Raw genomic sequence first — 11,876 nt, forward strand, 5'->3', positions numbered from 1 at the left:
TTAAAAACTGGAAACTGGGGTTTCCTTGAAGCAGTTAAACTATGAAACCAGTGGGTCATTCCTGACTGAAATGGCTGGCGTGGGGGTCTCCTTCCTCCCTGTGCCATTTCTTTCATTCCATCCTGTTGTCTATAGAGGTTGGGGTGTCAGCCTAGGAGCTGTACATTAGGGGTGTATTTCTTCGCTCTGTTAGCCAGCAGGGAGAGGTAGGCAAAGCTCACTACTATGCATGCCCCTTCTCTTACCATTTCTGCAGTTCATTGATCCGACTGGCTGAATCACACCAACCAATCAGATCATGGGTACACAAATAAACAGGGCATATACAGTAGCAAGCTACTCATTACTCCGTTGCTTTTAATGTCATTCTGACAAGGACAGGACCTTATACAGCCAGAGTGTCAGTGATCCCCCTGGCTTGGGCAAAGAGAAGAGACCTAAGGATGTGTGCAGCACAGGTAGCAATTTTGAAAACGATCCATTTTTTTTAAAATTAAACCAAATTGCAAATATGATTTAAATGACTATCTTTCCAAACTGTAATAACGATGAATCACCCCATTAAACACGACACAGTCAATTCTATCCTGATCACTAATCGTCCGTCCTTCTAATCCAAGATGCATCTATCTTACCTGCAGTAGCAAGGCTCCTCCATACAGCTGTCACTGGTACCTAAGGTTATTCAGGCATCCTATTGCTAACAGATTTGATTTATTCTGCAGAACACTTTACCATACACAGCCCTAGAATCTCTGTAGGCTGCTGCCGGCCGGTATTAAAGGGGTGAGGTGGCAACCCTACTGAGATTGATTGATTGATTGATTGATTGATTGATTGGATTGGCTGGCTGGGCTCACAATAAATGCAGAGTGGGGGAGGTGACACTGAGCAAGGGATTGATTTGGCTGATTGGATTCACTCACTTCAGAGGGAAAGAACAGCACACAATGTGTTTTGTTTTAAAAAGTACAGAGCACCAGCCAGCACAGTTATTTGTCTTGTCAGGAGAGTTGCATACAAGTCAACCCTTCTCTTTAGTGTAATCTTCTCCAATCTATGGATGCTGAGAAGTTATTTATTTCTGCAGATCGGTGTGCCAGTGAAGACAAGCTCCATGTTCTTTCTAAACAAACGTGAGTGTTCCCACGATTGTGTATTGCAGTTTATATATAAATAAATAAATAAATAAAACAAAGGTATAGCCAGATGGCCAATCGTAGATCCATATGGAGCTTTTATTGATATGTAAAAATTGACAATCTACGATTGTCCAACAGGCACTAACTTTGCAATATGTATTCAAATGGTGTTGCTGTGCATGTGCAGTATCCCTCGATGGAGGGTTCTGAGTTTACAGGCATGCGCACCTTTTTACTATAGCTACATGCATAACTGATTAAAATAATCTTCCAGCCAATCTATGCTTCCTGCTTCCACCTCAGGTGGAATAGGAAGATTTCTATAGCACACGTTTCACATTACACTTCTCAACACTCTTGCCTGTTTGGCTGGATAAGATGATTTCCTGCAAACTGTCCAGTCCTGCAACACAGACAACAGTCTAAATAGAGAAGCGCAATGTAAAATGGCTGTAGAGAACTTTTCTGGAGGATGTTTTCATTTACCTAAAGCTGCATACATGAAAGAAATAAATATGCTACAGGACAATAATATAATTTCAGGACCAGTACAAAGTAGAACTGAAAGAATCGCACTCTGGATAATCACACACTCCCAGCCCATTTGGGGTTACTGTGTTCACTTTCCATTTTCTGCAGTGATTTAACTGGCATATCTGGGTAGTTCCTCTTGGGCAATCAAGGATGGACACATTAATTACATACTAAATCTGATAAACACTCAAAATCCAATATTGCCCAATGGGCATTTCCTGCTACTTATAATACAAAGAGCCTTGTAGAAACAACACAGATATGCTTTCTTGCAATATGGCAGACATATGAAATCATCGGAACACTTTATGGAATCTCTCAAGCGTGGAATATTTATCTTAGTGATTAGCAATCATTTCCTACCACCTCCTCCTCTCAGATGAACCTCGAAGTTCTATTTGCACTTGGTTCCATGACTTTGTAGAACACTATCACCCTCTTGAATTTCCATTCATGTTCTATTAACTCTTCCCCCATTTTGTTGACACCTAGTGCTATATACTGCCCAGTATTGGTATTGGTAGCCTACTGTCATAAACTGACAGATACTGCATGAGGGGCCACCTTCATATTGTTACTGTTCTGTCCTGAAAGCTAAATAATGGAAACAGTAGGTACTTCCTAATGGCAAAATGGTCCTTTAAATTCTAACTGTTCTATTACTGTACATATCCATACATATATTTATTTGTATGGTCAGATAACTCCAAGGTGACTTCTAATATCATTATATTTTACAACAGGGGGTACATTATTCCCAATATTATTAAACATCTAGCACAGTCTATTATTTTATTATCTATGAATGCTGAAATGCTGCTTCAATTTTTTTTCTGCATCAACTGCTGAACTTTGTGTTCCAGAAAAGACTGAGGAACTGCTAAAGTTGCTATACCAATATATGCATACACACATCATGACTACTTAACTGCATTATCATAAAAGAACATCATCATCTCAATGCAGTGATGAATCTGTTCTATAAAATAACAAAGACAAACAGAGAATGCACTGAATAATCTCAAAGTATTTTGTAATGTATAAAAGGTTATACTGAAATGTACATATATAGTTATAAATTAGAAAATCCCCAGTCCAGCTAATGTGTCCTCAGAGTCACTACTTAGGAAGCCGTCTTAATTCATTCATCAGCCAAAGAGCCATACTGAGGAGAGCCAAAGAACCAGACTGATGTGCAGCTGCTAATGAAGTTGGCACATATAAAAGCAGAGTGCTTATGCCCAAAGTGACCTGAAAAAAAAAAAATCAAAATCACACAAGCATTATCACAGATGTCTACATTGCAACTCAGTGTCAAACTGGAGACCCATGAGCCCACCAAAGGACCTGACCACCAGGGCCTTGCTGCTGCTGCCCACCCCTCCCTGCGGATGATCCCTCATCATTTTGGTTTTCTCACAAATTTCAATATTCAAATTATTATTCAGATAAGGTTTGGTATTTGTTCTAAGCTTCTGCATGGATTTGGTATTTGGCCACATCCAACAATTATGGATTAGGTGCATCCCAACATGCTATAAATAAAACTATTTACATTTAAAAGTACGTTGTGCTCTGTTGTGCAACTGCAGAATTAATACTGTAAACTGAATACCTGTAAATATGCCACAGCAATTAAGGAGTTTAATGCCAGCTTAGCTCGACGTGGGAGAGGAACTCTCCTGGAAAAATAGTACAGTCCAGTGATGGCAGCCACGGAACTAATCCCCTGCATAAAATAAATATATCATTATAGTTGAACATAAGCTATGACAGACAGACCAGATACAATGGTATGCTTTGTGCACCTTGCTAAATCAAGGCAAAAAGCATACATACAAGATGCTAATGATCTCATGCACCTTACAAATACAATTAACAATTTAAAAGCATAACAAGCAGTTTAACCTTTATTTGCATATTCTATCTCCCCATTTATCACAATTTACCCAAAGTAAAGAAGAAAAGTAATGCATGCAAGGAGGGGACACATCCAGCTGCACTACGATACAGATCAGGAAACCCCTAGACATCTGCAAACGTGACAGCCCAGAAAATTAACTCTTGAAGGTGTTATCTAGACTATCACATTCCCAAAACCCACGGCCACTTAAAGCAGCAGTGTTTATGCCATTCGATATTAACTACAGTAGCAGGTTTCACATTGTAGATAGCAATGTGCCAACTTAATTAATGAGGATACCTTTTAAAATGTTGGGTTTTTACATACTGGTTGCATGCCAGTATGTAAAACTAAAGCACACTTACAAGGATTCTGTGATCAAATTGCACAGTTGTGGCATTTTCAAAGAAGTTTTTAAAAGTTGGGGAGAATGCAAGCAGGTCATCTGGAATCCATTTTTCCCCCATCTTAGGAAAAGAATTGTAGACAAGACCAGCATCAAGTCCAGCCACAAAGGCACCTATGGATGAAAAAAAAACCACATCATTTGATAAGTCCCAGGTAAACAAATGTAGCCCTTGCAATTAATATCAAAAGCTAAAATTCAGTCTGCTTGGAAAGTACAGTTTATTTTAAATAAAAACTCTTTAGTTTTTCCTTTAATGAACCTTTGAAAATAATGTAACACACAGTTATACTTTTTTTTTTTTTTTTTTCACGTGTTGCTATTATTTGTTAAAAACTAGAGTAATAAACCATCTTAGAATGTTTTAACCTTTTAATATTTATTTCTTCTTTGTTATATCTAATGTTAGGCCAACACTGTAATATGCTACCTGAAAGAGCAGTTAGGAAGACAAGGCCTGTTGTCCAATGTGTGAATCTTCTCAGTTGCAAAAGTTGCCGTGTTTCTGGTAACTATAGAGAAAGAGAAGCGATAAAGACATTAAACAATGTATAATATAATTTAAATGTTAAAATACAATTAAATTAATTTTACCTTATGTTTTGGCAGCAGAAGAGATAAGCCAGTCCAAAGACTTGCACAGTACAGAACAATTGCAGAACCTAAATGTGCAGCCAACCGGTACTGACTAACACGAGGAATATCATAGGACTCGGGTTTCTCTTCTAATCCGCTTTTAACCATGTACCAACCCAGAAGTCCCTAAGCAACAAAGTAAACACATTTTCTTGTTAAGAAGCACACTTTGATGCTGTATCTCCAAAGGATTATAATTATTATGCAGTATCTGTATTTAACCTATTTAATTAAATCACCTGGAAACACACAAAGCCACAGAGGCCAAGGACGCGTCCCTTCATTCCTCTACTGAACCAGCCCTTTCTCCAGAAGTAGACAGCTGGAAGAATGTAAGCCAGTCCTACTGCTCGCCCCCACATTCGATGGGAATATTCCATGAACCAGATGAACTTGAATTCATTTAGTGTCATTTCATGATTCAAACTAACGAAAAACATGATTAAGAAAAATCAAATATATTTTGCCTAATCAGCAAAATGGCTCAATAGATGCTCCAGCATGTGATCTTTAAAGAACATACAGCTGTGTTCAGAATTATAGTAGTTTGACATCACTAATTGGATCAATCACTGTTTTTAGTAGAAATTACATTTCTACATGGCAAATAATTTACTAGTAGGTGTAGTAGAATAATAGAAAATCAACAGAGCCAACAGTCATAACATGCTAATCCTGTGTAATTTAATCATTAATTGATTAAATTTCACAGATTATTGTTCAAAATAATAGCAGTGTGGAGTTCAATTAATTAGGTAATTTATTCTGTAAAAAAAAAAACAGGCGTCAATTACGGCCCTTATTTAAGGAAGGAAGGCAGCAAATGTTGTGCATGCTGATTATAGTGCATTTCTCTCTGAAAATGGGTCGTTCCAGACATTGTTCAGAAGAACAGCGTACTTTAAAAAGTTGATTGGAGAGGGGAAAACATATAAAGAAGTGCAGAAAATAATAGGCTGCTCAGGTAAAATGATCTTAAATGTTTAAATCAAAACCTGAAAGATGTAGAAGAAAACTGAAAACTACCATTCGAATGGATAGAAGAATAGACAAAATGGTAAAGCCAATGTTCAGCTTTAGGAAGAAATGGTGCAACATTTTGTGGCCTAATGAAAGCAACATGCAAGTGCAAGCATCATGATATGAGGATGTTTCTCATACTATGGTGTTGGGCCTATTTATTGCATACCAGGGATTATGGATCAGTTTGAATACATCAACAAACTTGAAGAGGTCATGTTGCCTTATGTAGAAGAGTAAAAGCCCTAGATATGTTTCAACAAGACAACAACCTCAAACACACCAGTAAATGAGCAACATCTTGGTTCCAATAGAAAACTTGTGGGGTGACATCAAAAATGCTGTTTCTGAGGCAAAACTAAGAAATGCAGAAGAATTGTGGAATGTAGTCCAATCATCCTGGGCTGTTCATAGGTGCCAGAAGTTGTCATCTCCATGCAACATGTGCAGCAGTTCTCAGAAACAGTGGTTATACAACTAAATATGAGTTCAGTGATTCAAAGGAAAGCAAAATTTTGAAAAAAAATTCAGTTTATAAAGTGATTGTTTCAGTTTGTAAAGAAAAATGCAGACACTACTATTTTTTGGAACAGCCTAATATTACCTTTTTCCATGCTCTGTAAAGGAATAACACAAATGTGATACATTTTTCTTCATGTTTTGATTTGGAATAGAAAGTGCGGTGTTTCCAATGCACTTGTGTGTATGGAAATAAAAGCTATTATAAGGATGTTGAGCTTTATTTACCTTCTTTAACATATTGCTATTGTTCTGAACACAACTGTATAAAGTCTATTTCGTTGGGGGGTGCCAAAATGTTAGACACCCTCCCAGTGAAACAGATCCCTGCACCAGTCTCTGTGCTGGCATCACCTTCGCTTTGGTGTTCTGTGCATGCACAGTAGAGTAGATTGCATGGGTTTACTATACTGCACAGGCACGAACAGGAATTTACGCAGGGACACCGTTTATAAACTAAGTAAAATGCCGGCACAGGGCTAATAGAGTGCACCGACATGGGGAAAAAAAACTTAGTAATCTATTTCTCTGAGGGTTGCCTAATCTTTTGACACCCCCAGTGAAATAGACTTTACATGTCCTTTAACAATCATCTTAAGCAACCTGCATTCATACAAGGCATAAACATGAAGGAACTAAACAAATTATTGATTGAGAGATCTGAGTGCACAAGACAACCTAATCATATCCCATATATACTTATCCTAATCCTTAGCACTTTAAGGGCAATGGTGCATGCAGTCATTCTACTATTTCCTTAGCCGAGAGTTTAGTAGCTCTGCTACGAGAATCCAAGACTCCATTGCAATCTCTTGGACACTGGCTGGTCAGGCAATTGCCTTCCTAATTTATGAGCGACAATCACCTGACCCAAGCACATGTGGGTTCCAACTACTGCCAATGTTGAATGCACTCTCTGCACTAGTTATGTGGCCCACTCCCCTTGACCCACCCCAAGTGCTTGAGGTAAGTGCAGGGTGATGGGTTAAGGGGGAATAGCACTGAGTTAGTCGCCCGCGACTAATCTCCCTGAATTTCCATCCCACCAGCGGGCGACTAATCCCCCCGTGTGCCAGAGCCCTAACTCTGCTCTATAGTAATCCACTGGCCCTTTGTCTTCATACAAAAGACTAAATAAAAGGAAGAAAATAACATCCACTTTATGTAAATTAACTGAAATGGCTTTGGGTTGGAATGTCTCTAACAGTGTGGCTGACAAGTTATACCCAAATGTGTTTTTAGAGGGATTATATTTAAATGACTCATTACATTACATTTTGAATTCCGGGAACTGCTGATATTTCTCAAATTCTGCTTGCCATTCCTCTTGCGTTGCTGGTGGCTTCATCTCCTTTATTAAGTGCCAATCGACCATGGAAAGCCCAGATTCTGTCAATCTATAGAATACCACATAGCATGTAACAAATTGTATACCAGATGGAGATTTAAGCTTACGAGCCGTGTAACATCTATTAATTCAGACTGACAGCAATATCAAATACCAGTGTTAAATGTGAAAGATCAAAGAAGATATTTATGTATACAGTAACTAGCGGATAACACAATGTGGCTTCAATTAACTATCTCACCTTGTTACTCCCCCAAGGATAACTGCACCAGCCACCATTCCACTGCACACAAGTAACCAACGCCCCATAATGCGCTCTGCGGAAGAGTTGGGTAAAGACCCCACTGCAGCTCTGGCTGGGGCAGCAATTTCTGACACTGTAGTGCTTTTCCATCTCTTCTGAATCAAGTTTCTACAGTTTGGACCCATTTTCTGAAACAATAACAGGGAGCATTTTACAGGCTATAAATAAAAATACTTCTAGGACCCCTCTATAACATGTCTTCAAGGCTTAAAACAGCCATTCCCAGCTGACCCCATACACTGACCAATCAGCCTGCAGGCCAAACAAACAGAAAGCGTACAAGGCCCATACACAGCATAGCCACTGTATTCTTCTGATATTTGTATACTGCATTTATGCTTGATGCAATAAAAAACATAATGGACATTTAAAATATCTATTCCATATATTTGTCTTTTAGTTATCTATTTAATGATTTGTGTGAGTTTGTCAACCTATCATTTTCTAACTACAAACAATGCTGTAATTCTGTGACAGATTTTACTAATTAAAGGGGTGGTTCACCCTTACATTACATTTTAGTATGTTACAGAATGTGCTATTCCTAGCAAATTTTCAATTAGTCTTCATTAGTTATTTTTTTTGTATTATTTGCCTAACTCTCTATCTCTTATCAGCTTTCAAATGGGGGCAAAAAAACTATTGTAAGCTCACCATTTTATTCTTATTGCTACTTTGTATTCCTTATATTTCTATTTAGTTCTGCACCTATTCATGGTAAACAATACCACAGCAACCAGATAGCTGCTGAACATCAAACCTGGGGAGCATCTCAACAAAAAGCTACATAAATTAAAAACCATAAAAAATTAAATCCATCCTAGCACAGCAACGTATATATCATACTTAAAGTTTATTTAAAGGTAAATTACCCCTTTAACAACACCATCATGCCTGAGTCAACATGAGACATCATCATGAGTCACCTATTTTAAATGCCTAACTGCCAAGTTGTTTGCAGCATGAGAGAATTTTTAACATTAACTTCAATATATTATATTCTATATGCGCGCGCAAACACACATATACGTGTTTGTTTGTGCATTATATATATATATATATATATATATATATATATATATATATATATAATTAACGATAGTTCTCTTTTCAGAATAATAGCTGAAAGCAAAGGTAAATAAGAGGAATTTTCAGGTAATGCAAGTATCTGCAAGTAAATGTTAGTGATGTTCAAGGATGAATAACTTGCTCCTGTGGCAACTGTGTCATCATGTGTAACTTCATATCATATGAAATCCTTCTATATGGCAAGTCAAGCCATGTAATATAAGTTAATGGTTGAAAGACCTGTTGTTTAGCTGTAAATTACTAGCTGTCCAAGAAATGACTCAGACTTGTATAAACAGGCGGGAAGATATCTATAACAACTAAAATAGATAAAATGGCCACTTTGAAAGAAAACAAACAAAAAAACTGTGCAATAATAAAACTCCATACAAGCAGTTACCTACCTGTCTGCCTGTTGTGTGTAAGAAGCGTATTGCCTGCATCTTGCTCTGTGCAAGGCCGGAGCGAAGAGTCATCAAAAGCAGCATTTTCTGACCTAGTACCACACAGATTCAGGGGAACTGTAAACTTCAGCTTATCACCTTGGACCTACAAACAAACAATTTACAGGATCATTTTTCAACAGAGCTAAGATTTAAGAGCCCATTTAAATACGCAACAAAAATGGCTATGCATAAGCCGTAAAAATCTGTTAACAGTCTTATCGGTAGATTATCAGATGTTATATGGGGCCCTCAGATGGGCAGGTTCTAAAATCCCATTAGGGTATGGAGCGCATCACCTCGTCCGACGGCCTGCATCCCGACAATGTAATCCAATAGTTCTGCCCACACTCTGAATGATCAAATCAATACTACCCACTTTAAGGTGAACCACCTTAAGGCAGACTTACAATCAAGCTGTACAACTGCAACCTTCCTGAAGAAAGAAGCAATGGTCTTTGGAACACTTTGCAAGCGGATACCCACCACAATCACAATACAGATGCCTGTAGAGTCTTTGAGCTCAGGAGGAAAAGCAAACAGCTTGTGCATCATGACATAGCAGTTTTTAGGAAACATAGTACAGAGGTCAGTCGCCCCAAATAAGAAGTGTAAAATAAAAAAGTAGCAGATTTCTTGTCCTCAAACTATTGCATGCTCCATGGGCATTTGATCACCACGGTCCTCTCAAGGAAAGCTGCTGTAACCAAGGAGCCCTTGCCACTCGCAGCCTATGGTACACTGCATTTGTAAGCATTATTTGGGAACGTGTAGATCAACAGTTCACAGTGATGGCTGTTTAATTAAAATGCATAAATGCACCACAAAGCCAGATATCAGCAAATTTTGGAGGTCTAAAAGCTGCAAAACGAGAACTCTCAAACTAGTTGTAGTTTAGTTAATACAGATGTTGGAAACTGTAAACCTGCAACATTTGTAGGTCCAAAGCTTGTCTAGGAACCACCAACCTTACCATTTTCTCTAAATCAGCACTGTCCCCTATAGAGAAGGCTTCATCTTCATATTATGCGAATGGTACCAGTTATCCAGAAGCCTTGGGACAAGGTGTGTGAGACATGGCCTTTCCGCAATATGGAGCTTTCTGGATAATGGATCCCTGTCCCTGTACTATGACATGCAGAACTATACTAAACGCAACACTGAAGAAAGATCAGGAAAGAAAACCCAATGTAGTTCAGGCACGTGGCAGACAAGGGATGACCTCAAATTAAGGTTTCTTCACACATATTTTGGAACATAGGATTTAACAACTTAATCTAGAAAATTAGCAGCCTTTTAGAATCCCATTAGAATATCTGTTGTGATCTATAAAGCAGTATCTGGTATGCAATTCAAACATCAATGTGACTGGTATAAGGTTAAAACAATATATTAGACCATGGAAAAAACTGCCTCAGAATAAAAGGTAAATAAAATGAGAAATACAATGAGAAATACAATGAATATTTAGCATGAAGATCAAGCTGCTTTTAGGTTACTGGGGCCGATGACCCTAGCATTCAGACAGAAGTGGAAGTTCTAATAAATGAAAGAAGTAAATTTAAATAAATACAGACTGCAGTGAATTCCTTGCATTTAAAAGATATGTTTTTTAGGAGAAGGAAAGGCTACATCACTGGGGGGTCCCAAAATGTTACGGTAGGCACCCCCAGCGATTTAGCCTTTCCTCCTCCTTCAAAATGTATGTTTAATTATTCTAAGATGTTTCTAAAATAAAGTTGTTTCTAGATCTAATTGCCATCAAATGTCACATTTTATTTATTGCACACAAACCTGTTTGTGACTCTTGAAACTACCTAGCAGACAAGGCCTTGGGTACATTGTTTTACATGTCAGAACCAGTAGTGCAGTAAATATAAAAAGGCAAACAAATATGGCTAACAATGACATTTACAAATAACTGTAAAACCATTTCTTTAATTGATGCATTAAGTTGCTTAGAGGTAGATTTTCTTTCCTTAAGCAAAAGAACTTGGGTGCAGATCTCCTTAAACGTGAACTTACAGTTGCCAAGACTACAGCAGAGCTAGGAAGGCTGGATTGATGCTGCCAGTTTGAGAATATGTACAGGATACAGAAGATACTGAACTCCAAGCGCTGGAAGAAGCATGGATCCTACCAGGTGCTTAAGGAATGCAGCTCCAATGTAAGAGCAGACTGTTTCCTACATGAAGAGCATGCGCATAACAACCTCAATCCTCTCCCTGCAACCACTTGCACAGGGGAGAAATGTCACTCATGGGCGCAGCCATATTCATGACGTAGCCTTTATGTAAGACGTCGCAAACGTAACCATGGCTGAAATGTACATGGCGTTTATGTCTGAACTCAGTAGCCATAGTAAGAGAAAGGGTACCAGCCCCTGTGCCCATGGAAATGTACAATTACGCAGCAACGAGCATACAACTCAGAAGGAAAGCACAGTAGCAGAGACTACAAGCATAGAAAAATGTAGCGTCCAATTAGAATTGACGGCTCTACAATCACCCAATCATGCAATCACAATGAACGTGTCATCCAATAAGCATTTTA

The 11,876-nt window shown here is 38.3% G+C and overlaps 1 protein-coding gene across 1 annotated transcript; it reads right to left on the reverse strand.

Annotated features, from left to right (window-relative positions):
* Nucleotides 1–2,522: 2,522 nt before the first annotated feature.
* On the reverse strand, nt 2,523–11,746 carry cox15 (cytochrome c oxidase assembly homolog COX15). Its single transcript, XM_002937187.5, has 10 exons — nt 11,349–11,746; nt 9,285–9,429; nt 7,750–7,940; nt 7,435–7,557; nt 4,861–5,047; nt 4,580–4,747; nt 4,416–4,497; nt 3,945–4,099; nt 3,292–3,405; nt 2,523–2,927 (listed from the first exon to the last, which is right to left on the reverse strand). The coding sequence occupies exons 2-10, from the start codon at nt 9,366–9,368 to the stop codon at nt 2,796–2,798; spliced, it is 1,236 nt and encodes a 411-aa protein (XP_002937233.1). The 5' UTR covers nt 9,369–9,429; nt 11,349–11,746; the 3' UTR covers nt 2,523–2,795.
* Nucleotides 11,747–11,876: the final 130 nt, after the last annotated feature.

Source organism: Xenopus tropicalis, chromosome 7, assembly GCF_000004195.4.
Source record: "Xenopus tropicalis strain Nigerian chromosome 7, UCB_Xtro_10.0, whole genome shotgun sequence".
Lineage (NCBI taxonomy): Eukaryota > Metazoa > Chordata > Amphibia > Anura > Pipidae > Xenopus > Xenopus tropicalis.

Coding starts and splice junctions, on each gene's coding strand:
- cox15 (XM_002937187.5), bottom strand. CDS start 9,368: ATGCTGCTTTTGATGACTCTTCGCTCCGGCCTTGCACAGAGCAAGATG. Junction 4,748..4,860: donor GTGGCTTTGTGTGTTTCCAG/GTGATTTAATTA, acceptor TTTGTTGCTTAG/GGACTTCTGGGTTGGTACAT. Junction 4,498..4,579: donor TTCTGCTGCCAAAACATAAG/GTAAAATTAATT, acceptor CTTTCTCTATAG/TTACCAGAAACACGGCAACT.